Source organism: Cottoperca gobio, chromosome 11, assembly GCF_900634415.1.
Source record: "Cottoperca gobio chromosome 11, fCotGob3.1, whole genome shotgun sequence".
NCBI lineage: Eukaryota > Metazoa > Chordata > Actinopteri > Perciformes > Bovichtidae > Cottoperca > Cottoperca gobio.
The window spans coordinates 13,157,604-13,174,378 of record NC_041365.1 but is presented as its reverse complement, the minus strand read 5'-3'; the positions used below and the strand labels follow the sequence as shown (position 1 = coordinate 13,174,378).

At 40.9% G+C, this 16,775-nt stretch overlaps 1 protein-coding gene across 1 annotated transcript; it reads right to left on the bottom strand.

The window, feature by feature from the left end:
- Nucleotides 1-1,629: 1,629 nt before the first annotated feature.
- tmem170b (transmembrane protein 170B) lies at nucleotides 1,630-16,733 on the bottom strand. The gene is made up of 3 exons (XM_029443001.1): nucleotides 16,328-16,733; nucleotides 9,552-9,722; nucleotides 1,630-5,996 (listed from the first exon to the last, which is right to left on the bottom strand). Exons 1-3 carry the CDS (start codon nucleotides 16,488-16,490, stop codon nucleotides 5,866-5,868), a joined length of 465 nt encoding a protein of 154 aa, XP_029298861.1. The 5' UTR covers nucleotides 16,491-16,733; the 3' UTR covers nucleotides 1,630-5,865.
- Between the last annotated feature and the right edge of the window lie 42 nt (nucleotides 16,734-16,775).

Sequence of the window (16,775 nt, the reverse complement as noted above, 5' to 3'; positions counted from 1 at the left end):
AGAATTGTGTCTGGGTCTGAATCATGTTTTGTTCAATCATGGAGTCTTACAATCAACATGTTTTGGGAGGTTTTTTTGGGAATGATACAACCAAATGAAAACAGCCAACTTCATCATGTCAAAGCATAACTTTTGCTTCCCTAAGAATGATTGCTGCAGGAGAGCATGTACAGCAAAGCGAAGTGAAGTGCCTGAGTGACTCTGAGCGGTGCCAAGAGGGCTGATGATCTCCGTCCGCCCCGGTGCCAACAGGAGACGAGGCACGAATGGAGACGACTCCGCTTCAGAGCCCGAGGACAATGGCAACAGAGACGCAGTGAATAATAATGCATTCAAAAAAGCGGGGCTCCGTGTACCAGCTTGATGCTGCCTCTGATTGCATTCACAAAGCGGGCGAACACAAGAGTAACAAACACTAATGAGTTTGATTCTTTATATTCACAGTCAAGCAGCCAATTTTGATTCATGCTGGATTAATTCATTTGTAGAGCAAAGCCATATGGGCACTTTTTGATGTGGAAATTATTTCTGTTGAAAAGTCATGAGTGTCATGAGTTATTCTTTGTTTTTCACCTTCGTGCATCCCTTTAAAAATAGTTGCTCTGATGTCAAAAAAATGTCATAAAATATATATTATTTTATAAAGTTAAATCTTTTAACCAACATCAGTCCTGATCATCACTTCCAGAATGTTTACCCTTTAAATGCTTTGTTTGTTTATATAATGCCACTGTTGCTTTTTAAGAGAAAAAAGAAACTTATTTTATTATTTTCTGTGAGGAAAAACACGAGAAAATGGCTGAATCTGGTAGAAAATAGTAAAAACTACAATTTTGAAGCCAGGGTTCTGGATCGAGAGCGTGATATAATAGCATGAATGAGTTTATGGGGACATTTTTGTCCTTAAGGTTCTGAGTGTCTAAATGTCAGTTTATTATAGACTTATTATAGGAGCTGAGGTTGAGCCTCTAAAATTAGAAAGAAAAACTAAAACCCTTGCCAATTAAATTCCATATATATTAACACAGCCAAGATGATTTAAAGATTTAAAAAACATCCCTAGTGATGCACATGGGTTAATAATTGAACAGCAAAACTGTCATACAGCATATTCACTGTAACTTTGAGAATATAAAATAAAACGATGTCAGATTGTAATGTTAATCACCATTATCAACTCTAAGGGCAGACAAATAACTCCCAAATTAACTCTTGTCAACTTGAAATAAATCATCTTTAATAAACAACGGAAAATCTGCAGAATTCCTCATTTTAAGGCTGATTGAGGTCACCATCATGACGGATTAAATCCACACCACTCAGCAGATTTACCAGCCTTTAGATATACTGTAGCTCCTGAAAGAATTCAAATTACTCTGCTGAATGTGGATTTAGATTAAAAAGCTTTGGCCTTGACTTTTTACAAGTTTTGCTGAGTTTAACTAAAATGGGAGAACATTTTCAGTCCTTAGCTAATTGTCATGTTCTACGACCTCTGAGAAATGATTGGAAAGAGGAAGGAGGGGGAACCTGAAAGGGGAAAGTAAAGAAGCAGCCAGAAACTGGAGGGCGAGTGGTGATAAAGGACACAGGATGATGATACAGATAAAGAATGGAAACTCCTGAGTGTTTATGCTGCAAAAGATTTTTACTTCAACTGACTGTTGAGTATATACAGGAGGAACAATTTGTACATAAATAGGCAATAGTTATAAATATCAGCGGTTTGGCTGGTACAAAATTTAAAAAAGAACATATTGTACATTATCTACAAGTGCCACTTTGGGGTTTTTGTACAACATTGTCTCCTGTTGGATTGTCCGTATAGTCCCATTCACACGTTATCTGAGCTGCACTGCACATGCAATCACAGCGGGTACACAGCAAGTGTCCGGGGGGGGGGGGGGGGGGCAGCTTTAATTATAAGCCTATGAAAGAGTCAGGATTATTGAGCTGGGCGTCTCGCTGCAGTGCGATGGCATTTTTATAAGTCTAGAGGGGAATATTAGTTGCTGGGTGTCTCCTTAGATATTGCAGGACACAGTCAGTCACACAGCCACTTAGACGGCGGCTGAATCACATAACCTGGAGCGGAAAAACACAGTATTCACCATCAGGGCGATCATGAGGCTGGGTGTTAATACTCCATCATTAAATATTATCCAGTGGTTAGTTTGTTCATGTCAGAAGACTTTGTACATGGCTATATACAGCTCAGGATGTACAAGTGCACTCATCTAACTACTTCAGTCCAGTCATTTTTCGCAGTTTAAAAGTCATTTCTAACACATCAAATACAAAGGTTTCCAACACATTGTGTAAGACAGTGCTCAGTGAACTGCTCCTCTGAACATAGGGTCACTTACAATTAGATCCTCACTCTTTCTGACACTATAGGGGTCTGCAAAAGAATGTGAACAAACTACGGAAGCTCTGAGAGGCAAGTGAGAGAAAACTATTCATTCTGGTGATCCACTTTCTAAGTGCGATCTAAACTGTTTCCTCTCCTGTGTTTAAGTCCTTTAAGAACAGGTGAAAAATACAAGTTTTTGCCAGGATCACGTTTCTAAGTGTTTGTTGTTGTCATACTAATTGTGGCTACAATAGGCTGAAGTGCACCACTACCCCATGTTCTAAATAGGACTAAAAGCAGCAGATTGGCGCCGATTAAAATGCATATCTAGCCAAAATAAAGACATGACAGTGATGGTAAATAACTTGCCAACACACAATATATGTACCTTGTGTTTAGAGTGCATGGAGACATTAAAACTCGACTGGAAATATACATGAATGCTTTTAGTCTTATTGAGAACATGGGGTTGTGGTGTTCAAAATGAGTATTACAACAACAAAATGAGCCTGACAAAAACAAATCATTCACCTGCCCAAACTCTTTTCTACACCTGTTTTCACAGATGAAAAATGAATTTAGGGCTAGCACACGGGTATTTTTCTATGAATTTTGGCCTTTTCTTTTTTTTGGAGAACGAATGAGGAAAAACCCCGTTTACAAAAGCTTTGTTTCACCTGTTCTTTAGTCTTAAACACAGAAGAGAAAACAATTCATATCAGACTTAGAAAATGGATCGCCAGAAAAAAAAACTACGGACTGGCATCTCAGGGTTTCCATAAAACAACCCCTCTAATGAATATATTACTCACATGCACAACCACACAGTCCGACACCAAATACAACAACAACACTCACATGTCTCCTATGAATCACACATACATACAAACATGCAGAAACTGCCCCACAAACAGCTTCACAGAAATGTCATTGCTGTGCCAGCAGGTGAGTCATCGGCAGCAACTCACATTTGGTCCCTGAAATTGAGCTAAAACATTCAAGCAGGTAGCATGGACAATGTGCAGAGCATTCAGTGGATAACAAGGGGGTTTCACATGACTTCTCTCTAATTTTACACATTTGTTTAGGGGAAATTAGGACAGAAAACATTTGTTTAGTAAAATGTCTGTATCAAAACACTCTGTGGCACTTTCATCATTCTTTTAACTCCACAATCATCTTTCAGGCATTCAGGCTGCCACTTCAATTCTGTGCAATATCGCCCTCGTGTGTGCTGAGCTGGTATTGAAGGTGAGCTGTGTCAATTACATAACTCATAAATACACGGCTTTTAGTAGCACTTAACAACATCTTATTTTTTTTGTCCAATTCATATTAACTGTGGTTTTTATGAAGTTGTACCAGGAGTCTGGGGGCCGATGTGCAAATGTTTCTAAAACTGAATTAAAACGAATAAATCGTTGCTGTGATATCAATTAAATTAAACAAAATGATAAATAAAGCTAGAACGTGAGCGATACTTTGGCATTATAACCTATCTCCTCTCATCCTGCTGCACACAAGATAATCTGTTTGAATTTTTGGGAGGATTTATGGGCCAAGCATTACATTTAAATAAAATCAGTGTATCTATTCTCAGTGAAAAACTCAAAACTAATGCGTCGACACGATAAACCAGTTTGGGTAAATACAGTAGCTTTAAGCACATTCTTCTTCTTTGCTTTACCAAAAGAGATTATCAATGTCTATTATCACTCTGTGGATAATAACAGATTACTGGGTCGGGTCACAGCAGAGCTGTATCATCGCACATTGTGCTAAAACAAGGCAGTTCATTTCAGTGCAATATGCAAAGTTAAACTTAAGGAGCATGGGTTGATAAAGAAAACAAAGAGAAGAGGAAGCCGTAGAAGAATGGCCGTCTGAGCAGCAGAATCCGTCTGACCTTCTCCAGGGAGGAGTGGCTGTCCACAGGGGAATTTATGCTGTAGCAGTGCAGACAGTGTTAGTAATACTACGGCTCGATTCCAACACTCTTACAGAAACTCTGCACCAGGACTCACAGACACAGAGCAGTTAGTCTGAAAATGTGACTCTCAAGCAGCAAAACAAGCCTTTTTTAATACCAGTACATCTTTCTTTAAACCTGAATAAGAGGATCCCGATCTTACGCTAACCAGTCCTGAGTCGAACCTGCTCAATGCAAACACTTCTGAGGGCTCGACCAGGCCTTCCTGTCTGCTTTAAAAGAACATTTAAACGCTTATTCGCTTCCGAGCTGAGAGTTAGATGAGTAGATTGATACCACTCTCATGTCTGTACAGTAAATATGAAGCTGGCAGCAGGAGACTGTTAGCTTAGCTTAGCACAAAGACTGGAAACAGCTAGTCAGGCTCTGTCAAAACAAAATCTGCCTACCAGGTCTTCTAAATCTGATTCTAATTCTATATCTTGTTTGTTTAACACAAAGTGTAAAATCAACAATTTGCAGGATATGTGGCAGACTTTTTCTTGGCTTGGAACCACTGCTCTCGACTCCATTTAGCCAAGAAATAGTCAGGCACATAACCCCCTGTGAAATTGCAAATAGTTGTTTTTAGACTTCACAGACGAGATGTATAACGACGTGCTGGCAGTTAGAGTTAGCTGTTTCCAGTCATTATGCTTAAACTAAGCTAAGCTAAGCAGCTGCTGGCTGTAGCTTCATATTTTCCAGACAGTCGTGAGAGTGGCATCTCCTCATGTAACTCTCAGCAACATAAGAGACATGTTCCTAACGTGTCGAAATATTCCTTTAACTCCAAACGGAGTTCCCGTTGGCACACGATGAATCAACATATCAAACCAAACGTAGCGCCGATGCTTGTTTTCTCCACCACGTCTACTGATTTCACACCTTCTTAGGCAAAGAGCGTCTCAAACACTTACAAAGTGCAAAATTCAAAGCTGCATGTCGCTCGTGAGTTGGATGGTGCAACTATTTAAGGAAAAGGAATGATCATGATAATCTGTACTTGAACCTCGTGAAGACGGAGAGGTGAGGATAATGTCATTGCTCAACTTTTGTTCTCACGCTGATCACCGGAGGAGATCATCAGATCATTATTACAGGTCGTCACTCCAGGCCGTTTTTAAAAAAATAGTTTTTTTCCCCTCACAGGTGCAACAGAAAGCCTTTAGGAGTCAGTGGCCATTAAAGGCATCTGGATGGCCCAGAGAAGGCTGTTGGCACAAAAAGTGATGTAACTCTGGAAACACCCGAAAGCATGGCTTTCAAGTCCAGAAGCTGAGGATGGCGCCGACTTCGCCTGGTGCTGCTGTCTGACATGAAGCAAACCGGCCCGCATTGAGTTCCCTCTGAAGAGCAGTGTGATTGTGGCAGTTACGGTGCAGAGACACCAGGGGGCGCTGTCTCCCGCATCCAGCCCCAAAGGTCCAGAGCATTTCTGCCCCCGTTCCTTCCACAAACCCAGCCTCAAAAGTCTCCGGCTGGCTCGATTCATTCGCTCTCATCTCAGCGTCTGTCCATCATCTCGTCGAGGGGTTTTGCTTCACAGAGTGGCGAGGATGCGTGAGAAGGATATGATGACGGAGAGGGCGGTCTGGCCCACGCCGAACACCAGAGCCTCCAGCGGTGCCATGTCCTTCCCTGCCACGCGGTACACCCCCGCCACCGCCGCACCTCAAGGAGGAAAAATAAGCACACATCACCAGCGTTAGTACACAAAGCAAGTAAACAGATGGGCCGACACACAAACAATATGGAGGACACAAGCTGCTGCTATAATAATAGAATAGAATGATCTTTGTTGTCATTATACTCAGCTACAATGACATTTTGCAAATGTATGTGTAGTTAAAATAGAACAAATAAATAAAAGCAGTAATAAAAGGGCACCTTTACAAAGGTACAAACTTACAGAGGTAAAAATTAATAAATACAGTAGATGTAAAAAATGTGTTTTGATGAATAAATAAATGTCTTATTCAATAAAATATTAAATAAAAGAAATGTATAAATAAAAGCCTCAATAATCAAATAAATGTGCAGAATAATTTGAATATGAAGAAATATGCACGAAAATAGAAACAATAAAATGTATTTATGTATTTGACAAATTATTTATTTTTGTATTTCTTTGTTTTAAATATTTAATAGAACTTTGTATATTTAAGTATTTTCTAACCAACCTGCACATGTATTTGATATTTCAGGCATTTATTTCTACATTTCTTTCTTTTGTATTTATTTATTTATTATAATGGCAGCTCTGCTGCTCCATAAAACCCAGCTGTCAGTCACAGCCTGTCACCATCACTGCAGAATGTCCATTCACAATGAGGACACATCCGTCCTCATCCTTTCAGCGTCACGCCGGGAACCAAGTACACTGCACTAAGGTCAATTATCGTGATTGAATATTTATTAAAAGATGGTTGAAGTGTTCGTGTGAGGACGTGATTCAATGCACTGCCACATACTGCGTTCATGCTTACCCTCACAATATGCTGTTTGGGCCATCTTCATGTAAACAGACAGCGACAAGAGCTTTTTATAAATCTCTGATTCTGGTTCACAATAAACAAAACTGAGAGATGAAGTTGGATTTCAAGGCTTTATAATCAGCTTTAAACTATAAACAATGGGGTCTTACATAAACACACAATTGTTATCATTTCTGTCAGTGGTTTAAAGTGTCTCAGCACTGTACAGGATTTAGGAATATTTAAAGCAAACATTGTCCAAGTTCTAATTCTGTGTCTTTTACTTTCTCAGTTATCTCCTAGATTTTGTCAAATATACGTAAGAAAAAAATCTATTATTGGAACTATCGTGAGGCTATCACTACATCACTATATTTCTGATGTTCAGCGTGATTAAACATCCATGGATCCACTTATAAGAGAAAAAAAGACAGGTTTAGACTGCCAGCAGCTAAATCTGAAAACTTCTAATTTGACTAAATATAAACACATATAGGCCTTAAAAAAAAGCCCTCAAAGCCGCCTCGTAACTAAACTCCACCCACACAATCCGTTTCACTCAGAAATTCGTCACATAACAGAAGCTAAAAATAGTCTCACACGGTGGCTTTAAAATCAAAATGTGACCGCATTTATGTTTGTTTTGCTTATGTTACCACTGTCAATGAAATGTGATCACACCCACACATCCCTGATCTAACAGATGAGCTGAATTTTAGACTGTTTATTTTATATTATATATTTAGATGTGGACATTTGCAAGAATGCATCACAACGAGAAAGAGTGAAGAAATGTTGTCCCTGAAATCAATGAATAATGCTGATTATCATTTTGGCCATATTCAGGCCGCCGCACTCTAACACTACATGACCTTTCCTGTCCTTCTGCTCGGCTGACATTGCTGCCCTTGCTCTGCCACACTTTGACTTGAAGCCAGGCTGGTGTACACATGGAGGATGGGGCTGAGGGTGTGTGTGCTCACAGTCAATAGTCTGCTCTCCCTGATCGCAGCACATTAATAATAAAGTGTCTTTCTATTTTGGGGGCCAGCTTGCATCTATGATGGAGAGTGATTAATTCAGTCGAGCCCAGAAGGGCTCCTGCCCTACGCTCAGATAGATTTAGGTCTATTTACACACTCTGTGATCATCACACTGTGTTACTGTGAGTGGACGGTAATGAAACAACGCAAGGCTTAAATAATATCTGGTGCGTCTGGTAACAGACAGACAAACAAACTGTGAAGAGCATTCAGATATCAATTACTAATATAAAGGTGATCAGAAAGCAGCCAGCCATAAATGCATGGTAAAGCTGGAACAGGGATACATTATTGATTCTTTTAGTTTTGTACCATAATTAAATTGTATAACTTTGCGACTTTCAATGGCATCGTATAAATTGTATTTTTCTTTTTTTAAATACGTTAAAATGCATTGCTGTTTATGTATGTATGAATAACCTATTTATGTTTATATAATATTCAGAAAGACCTCTTGATCCTGTGCCCTGCCAATGGGTCTCCACGCTGTGTAGCGAGATGAACCTCCTGAATTTGCACCTAAATTGCTGTCAAAACTGTTTCCTGAAACAAAGAGATTTGCACGAGACTAAAACTATAACATCAGGGTTTTTAGCCAGAGAGAGTGTGTGTGTGTGTGTGTGTGTGTGTGTGTGTGTGTGTGTGTGTGTGTGTGTGTGTGTGTGAATATATAGTCAGCACTTACATTATAGCTGTGAACGTAGCAGTGCAGTGTGTGTATTGCTTATTTGTCGGTGTGTAAATGTGTAAAGGTGAGACCCAAACCAAGTCGGCTCAGGCTCACTAAAGATGTTCTGACCTTTAAGGTGAAAAGCCACTCCTCCAATGTTTTTGTATTGTTTATATTTCATTAAGAAAGATGGGGGCCTCGCGTTGTGAGAAACATATTTAGAAAAGAACGTTCACATTCGATGCAGCGGAGGCTAAAATATCCTGACCTTTTACTCCCTTGTTTGGCTCAAGGTCTATTAAGCTGAATCTTCCCACAATGCAACTGGATGGCATCTTGCTGTCTCTCCCTGCCTGAAAGATGCTCGCATTTTAATTCACAGTCTGCGTCTGAGTAGTGCTCGCCATGAACATTAAACTGATCTTATTGTGTGAAATGTCCCTTTAAGGCCCCTGTCATTTCAGTTTATATTATGAGTGAGCGGTACATTAAGTATTAACGGAAATTAATTAAATTAAACTAGTTTGTCAGGGCCCCTGGGGGTGTGGGCCCACTCTCTCCAGTTTGTAATCCAGCCTTGCAGGTATCATGTTGGCAGTAGTCTCTAGCCGTAAAGTAATGTAGTGACAGAGTTTACATGTCTTTCTTTAGAGGGTGCATTACTGCACGTACATGTTTTGTCATTATTTTCCTTGTAAATGCACCAATAGCAACTTTTACATTATCGTCACATCTTCTAACTCGAGGTTTTGAATCGAGCCCAAAAACAATCATATATTTATATTTTCTCAATATCACCCAGACATGGTTAAAGCTTTCCTGTGCTACATAAACAAACAAAAAAGGAAAAGGAAGGTAAACAAGAATCTGAAATCTCCCCGTCGCCTCCTGTCTTCCTCTGTTTGACAGGAGTTAACACACATCCCCGCTCTCCTTCCCTCCCTGTCACCTCCAGTCTTCTTCAGGCCGACTGGATGCTGAGCGCTGCTGAGGTCAGTCTAAAAACAAATTTAAAAAAAGAGAGTATGAATGAACTTACTGGTGATGACGCCTCCGGAGAGGGAGGCTAGGAAACCCACGCTGACCAGCACCAGGGTGATGAGGCGGCCCCTCTTGTGGCGCTGCAGCATGACCAACATGAGCAGCCCCACCGCCCCGTGGACGAAGAGCGAGGAGAAGAGACACCACAGGAACACCCAGTACCACATCTCTGACGGGGAGACAAAACACATCAGACACACAATCAAAATGTGAAAAACACCAAACTATGAGACTGTTTCGATCCATCAGATTTCTTTAATAAATGCTGAAATTATTAGTATTCAAAGTGCATTTACTCAACTAGTGTACTTAAGTAGAGTTTTCAGGTACTTTACTTTATGCTACTTTACATTTTATGCTACTTTATACTTTTCCTCTACCACAGTACTAATAATACTTTTTACTCCTAGAGTTTAGAACTAAACGATTAATCAAATTTAAACCATATATATATATTAATAATAAATTATTGTTCACAATGGCTTTGTCGTTTTTGCATTTCAAATTGTATTTAAGTTAAGTCATGATTATTATATTACACGTTTACAAGGCTTGAAGTTAGCATTTTGAAAGTAAAATAAAATGAATACTTAAATGTTTGTAATAAAAACATCAGAATCAGAATGTTATTCATATCAATTCCTGCATCAATCATTTCATCATAACTTGTAGGCCTGGCCTTCATGAAAGAGCAGTTTACATGTTGACCATATCCGATGTTGTTCAAACTATAGAATCATTTATTTCTTGGGTAAAATAAATAATACAGAAGATTAGCAAGCAATGCATATTTAATCGCACGATAAAAAATTGCAATTAGATAGTTTTCCATATCATTCATCTATTAGAGGGCAACGATTAGCCAATTAATCATTAAAATAAAATTAATCAAGCAACTATTTAAGTATTCTTTCAAGCAAAAATGCCAACAATTTGCTGGTGGAAGGGCGAGTCTAATCGAAGATGATGCCACGTTGCTTTATGGGAAATGTAGGATCCAATTCTTGCAGAGCTTAGCCTTAGCCCATGCTAGGGACTAACAGTCAGGATATCTCAGAGTCTGCTGTTTAGATTTCTGACCATTCTTTATTTAATCTATCTCTCACAAGTCCTGCAACATAATGGTTAGTGCAATAATAAATCACTGCATTGCCCCTTTAAGCAAAGATAGAGCGAAAGCGACTGATCTCTGAGGATTTTCATTACATTGAAGAATAGGATCAATATTCCTCCCTGTATAGGTGAAGATAAAATGTCCTTGTCATGCAAATTCAGAGATGTCATTTCTCAGAAAGAATGCTGTCCTGCTACCTGGGCCACAGGGAGATTTCCTGATGCATTTTTACAGATCTACACATTAAAGACCTTGTTTGAGAGATACTCTTAGAGCTACACACGTCTGAGAGGGAGGATTTCAATCTACAGCCGCCTCAATCTAAGTCAGGGCTCATCGAGGATTCAGCCGACCATGGTAATGGACCTGAGGTTGTGATGTCTCAAACCGCTCTGAGTGAGATTTCACACGAGCTGCAGCGAGCGAGACATCTTGTCTGAAAACAATAGCTTACAGTTGCCCTTTTGTGGACTTATTCAGCTGGAACGCAGATGAACAATTCAACATTTGCATTGTTCGTTCAGTTGCAAACTAAAACTGCCAACAATCATCTAGAAGAATACGTATCACCGTGATGCCTTAGTAACGGATTTCATAAGAAAAAAATATATCTGAATAGAAGCTGGACTTAACCGGAGGTCAGCCCCATTCAAAATCGTTCTCATCCTCTTCCTCCTCTTCCTCCTCAGCCCTCTCTTTTTTTCTTGCTCTGGCCTCGTTGCACTTCGCCAGCGAGGGGCCTTGCTTTGAACCACTGGCACCGCGGGAGCAAGGAGAAGCCAGCTGGCCAGGAGATTATTCTAGAAGTAGAAGAATGACCAATACAAAGCCCAAGAATGTTGTGTAAAACGCACCAACGGTTTTGTTTGGATGATGGAATATAAACAGGAAAAGTGACATTGTTGAGTGGTGAGGACCCGATTCTATTACAAAGTATTTCTCAAGCCCGGAGGGAGCTCTTTAGCATCTAACCTAATTGTTCCACAGTCGACTGAGCGCCTTCATCTACTTATTGATCTGGCAATCAGCTGTCGAGCTGGGCAGAGAGCGACGTGACAGCACAGTAACACAACGGCTCTTTGTCCCGCACGACTGGGCTCGTCAGTCACATCACGCTGCTGCACCAATGCTGTCTTTCTACAACCATCGCCGTCCATCGAGAGAGGAGGGAGATGTCTGTGACGGGACGGGGGATATAAGAGTCAGAAAGATGGATTCTTTCCATTCTGCTAATTATGTTTCCTCCCATCGTCACTCCTCCGTCCTCCGGCCTGTGACCTGGAAATCAATCAAGGTCCGCCATCATCAAGGGTGTTCATCCAATCGTTTAAAAGTGTCTCGGAGGAGACGAGACATGAGGCTCCTGGAGGAGCTTATGCAACGTTTAGGTCATATCGTTCAGACTAGGGCTGCAACTGATGACTATTTTAGTTTTTCAAAGTTCAAGGTAATGTCTTTAAATGTCTTGCTTTGGCAGTCCAAAACCCAAATATATATATAGTTTAAGATGATATAAAACAGGAAATAAGTCTGCATTTTCTGTCATTTTTGCATCAAACATTACTTTAACAGTTAACTGATCAAAATAGTTAGCGATAATTTTTCTGTGGATTGACTAATAGACCTTTCGCACAGCAGACATTGTTACTTGTCATTGTAGGAATAACACAGGTGTATTTAATAACATTAAAGATGGCAGCATTAAACTAAGGGGAGGTCCTGGTATGGTGCATGGTGGCTCACTGGAACATCATACTGGATATCTTAATGACTGTCTTAATGGAACAAGGCTATCACCCCTCCCCTGTGCTTTTCCTCACATGACAGGTCAAAATGTTTGCCGTGAAAAAAGTAAATTGTTCGTCCATCAAACGAAGCAGTTACATTTAAACAAAATCCAATTTTAACACTAATAATTTGGGCTAATTTAAAAAGGAGCTATTCATGCTTGTATCTGGTTTCACAAACTGCTACAAAAATGTCACACTAAGCCACGTTAGCCCAATGGAAAGTACCCAGAGACGTCCCACCCTGCTCCATTAGGATCTCTCATCAAGTCCCGGTTGCACAGGCCGGGCATCTGTCGCCCAACTTAAGCCTGAACGGATTAACACCATGCTCAACACAGGAGCATGTGGGGCCACAGGAGGACGCGTTCCACAAACCTCTGTCGTGTCCCGTGACCAGCACCACTGGAACCCTGAGCACCTAACTAGATACTTGTTTACTTGAATATTTTAATTTTATACTACTTTTTACTTCTTCTAGGTACTTTTCAAGAGTTCACCAACACACACATATGATAAGCTTATAAATTGAATTGTCAAAGATTAAACCAGTGGCTTCCAATCTTTATCGTGGCGGAAAGAATTCACGATAAAAAAAGTTTCTTGATATGTATAGAAAATAATAATAATAATGCTATCAGTCAAATTCATCTATGACATCGACACTTAGAAGAACTAAATGTCAGTAAAAAATGTTGTCATTAGTGGATAAATGGGAAACACCTGCTCTGCTGGCCACTAACATTTAAACCATCATTTAAATGGATTTATTTGGCACTGCTTGACAAATGACAAGCTTGATGAAATGTGATCAAGATACAAATGAACAACAGGATGGAGAAAGTCGGTCGGCTGAAATGTTTCAGTGAAAATGCTGGTTATTTACTCCGGCTGATAGAAATGACTCTTGGCAGGTATTTTTTTCGTTTTAGAAGACGCTGGAAGCTGAGCTGAACATTTAGTACCGGGGGACATTAGTGCAGGTGGTCACAGCTCAGAAACAGCACCTATGGGATGCTCCACTCAAGTGCTGTGTCATGTTCAGAGATACAAAAACACAGTCAGTGCACGGCATTAACTTCTGCTAATCCGCAACAGAGGAACAAGGTCTTTGTCCGCACGGCAGCTTTAGAGCTCGCCGGTCTACAGTGAAGCATTAAAATAAAAAGCAGGAAGTCATATTTTTTGGTCACTTGATAAGAGGTCAGAGTTTCTGCATGAGCACGCAGGCCGCTGCAGAACATGAACCAGTGGCAAAGTGGTAGGACTGCAGGAGCTCTGCAGGGGTGTTGAGTTCATCCATCAGGAGGAAGAATGATGGATTTGTCCCGGTACAGGGAGACAGAGCGAGGTGAGATGTTGCCAGCTGGTAGTGATAAAGCTGGAACTGTCTTTATCTCTTTGTCCCGAACACTGAACAGTGGATCCCATAGTCCCGCTCAAGACAAAAGGTTTGCAGTCAGGGTCCGTCAGTTTTGGACCTCCCTGCTTGAAGATCGGAGGCTTGGAGACTCACAACACATCTTTTGAATAACTTCTTAAAACTTATCTTTTAAAAAAAGTATTTTATTAATGTTAGCCCTAATGTTTTATTTTTATATTTCCACTGTGGTTTATGTGGGTTTTTTTATTAATGTTTTAATATGTTTTTCCCCAATGTAACATTGTCAGGTGCTATTTGAATCAAATGTATTATTATTATTATTATTATTATTATTATTATTATTATTATTATTATGAAGCTGCTCCCAATTAGGGCTTATAGGACACTAGACCAAATGTATAGATGTACCAACATTGTGAATCTCTTCCAGACCTAAATTTACTGTCATCCTAGTTTTCAAAAAATTAAAAACTGTCCAACATAGTAAGGAAATTTTCCCTGGACATGTTTACTTAACAACTTTTCAACTTGGTTACTGGGGATAGTTCCTGTTAGGGGGAAACAAAAGCGGTATCCTCTTCTTGCTTTTGGTTGACTTTGTTTCACTTCCTTTGTGCCAAAAACTTCATTTTCCCGGCAGATCTTACCCGTTGGCTAATGGTGTCATAATTCTACAGCTATTACATTGTGCAACCAACATTTACTTCATAATGATTAGTAAAAGCGAACAAACCTATCTATTGCTACTTTAACTTTTCTTAACGCAGTTTTATACATCTGCATTGAGGTAAACTGGAGTTTCAAAAATCTCCGAGATTGACATTTTAAAACATGCCACCAAAATGATATCTGCCTTGTAGAAACATAAAGCTTGTAGACAAGAGTCAGAATAATTTAGCTCAGGATTACAAACCATGAAGCAAACTATGTTCCTTTTATGGTTGGCTGAAGTGAAACTGCTGCGAGGAAGTAAATCCATTTGTGTAAAGACAACTCCCCTGGGCCTCAACGAAAGGTCAAAGGGGTTGACGTATATCAAAAGTTTACATCTGCTTCTGGAGTGTATTGCTCTTGTTGTTCAGGGCTCAGACACTCTCTCCTCCTGAACCTGTCTCATGTCGCAGGAGGTCGCTTTTCACCTGGTTGATGAAGCGTGGGGAAGAGGGGGTAGTTTTGTGCACCCTAAAGTCCAGCTCTGCACACCTTTCCCACTCGCTGCTGCAGCTCTGCTTCCGCAAACTTCTACATGCGCTGCCACTACCTTTTTTCTTTTCTTTTTTTTCCCGTTCTCGCTCGATGTGTCTCTCAACACAGGATGACAGCTGTATTTCATAAGATGGGTCTGTGCCAATTCTGATATGAACACATGTCCGCCTCTGCTTCACTCTCACGCTGCAGAGAGGAATTTAACAATGTCTATAATCTTGTGTTTATGTGACAGAGCAATCCTGTCGTTCCTTTACACACCACCCCTTTTCACCCTTCATACATTTAGCGATGAGAAAATAATGAAAACGTTTTGAACAGATGGTGGACGGCACATTTGTGCTTGCTGAGGAAGTTCGGCCTGCCTGTAAAGGAAGAGATACAATGCCCACACACTGCTTTTCTTGCTCTTACTTTCTTTTCTTTTTTATTTCATGTGGACATGACTTTGTTTGACCTCAGATCGTCTCACTTGAAGCTCATTAACACAGGAAAAGGTGTGGATCATCACCTTTACCTAAGAAAGAACATCTCATGCCCATATTAAATAAAGGCATATGGAACAAGAAAACCAGTTTGAAGGCATTTTTTCTTTTTGTGTAGTACATAATTGTTGTGAATAGTTGTCTGAAGGAAAGCTGTCATCTACCTTCAGCTATCTGCTCATCATGATGCTTCGACCACATATCTGCATCTTATTAACACCCATACAAAACATTTTCTCGCCTGGCCCTACCATTCAAAAACACATTAAGAAAAGCATGGATTTTTAACTGAGCCTCACTATTTCTGCACCATCCCAGACAGATGCCCGGAGAGTTGAGGATGCTGCCTCTAATTGCCCCTTGATTACTGGACTGCAAGACAAAGGGAGGAGGGGGAAGAGCAGGGAGGGAGGGAAGGAGGGAGGGGGGCGACACTTCATTTACTACATAGTCAAAGCGCATCCACGCATCAGAAAGAATAATTAGCCGCATGTTGTGATTACTTTCATGTCACCCACTGACTCTGCACGCGTGGACAGAGGAGTGGCATTTTTTTTTTTTTTATTGTGGCCCGACCGGCATTCACTAGCTTGTGGACGGGGCTGAGGTGGTACAGATGCCCCCTTTCATATAGGAACAGCTCTGCCCTGTCTGCTCACTAAGCATGTGAGGTGAAATATCGCACATGTAGGTTTATTCTGCTTTAAAATGGACGCGCCTATAACACAACTGTACAGTACATGCTGATGCTGAGGACATGTGTGAGAACAGAATAACGGCACCTTTCATTCCGCATACCTGTGAAGTGCTGCAGCGTCGTGCCTTGCACCCAAAGGCTCAGCACTTGCTGCACCGACAGATTAACAGAATAATCCCGGTTCGTTGTCATGTTTCTGCCGCCGCCGCCCGGGTTCGCACCCCTCTTTATCGAATAGCTGTACTTGGCTTTAGACGAAGGCATGGAGGAGACCGGGGTGGCATGGGATGTGTGAGGCGGCTCTCCCCGGCGCGGCTCGCCTCTACCGGTGCCTCTGCTTCGGCTTGAAGTCCGTCTCCGCTCCGGGAAGGGAAGGGCCGCTGGCTGGTCGGTTCATCCTCGGTGGTGTCGGTGTGGAGGCCATGATGGGGATGGCAGCGGGAGCGCAGGCAGGCAGACGCACGGTCGGCTCGTCCTACATCGGCTAGCCCGGCTACATAACCCTTAAAGGGCCAGTCACCTCGCTGCTTTATGGAAGGGGAGGGGGGA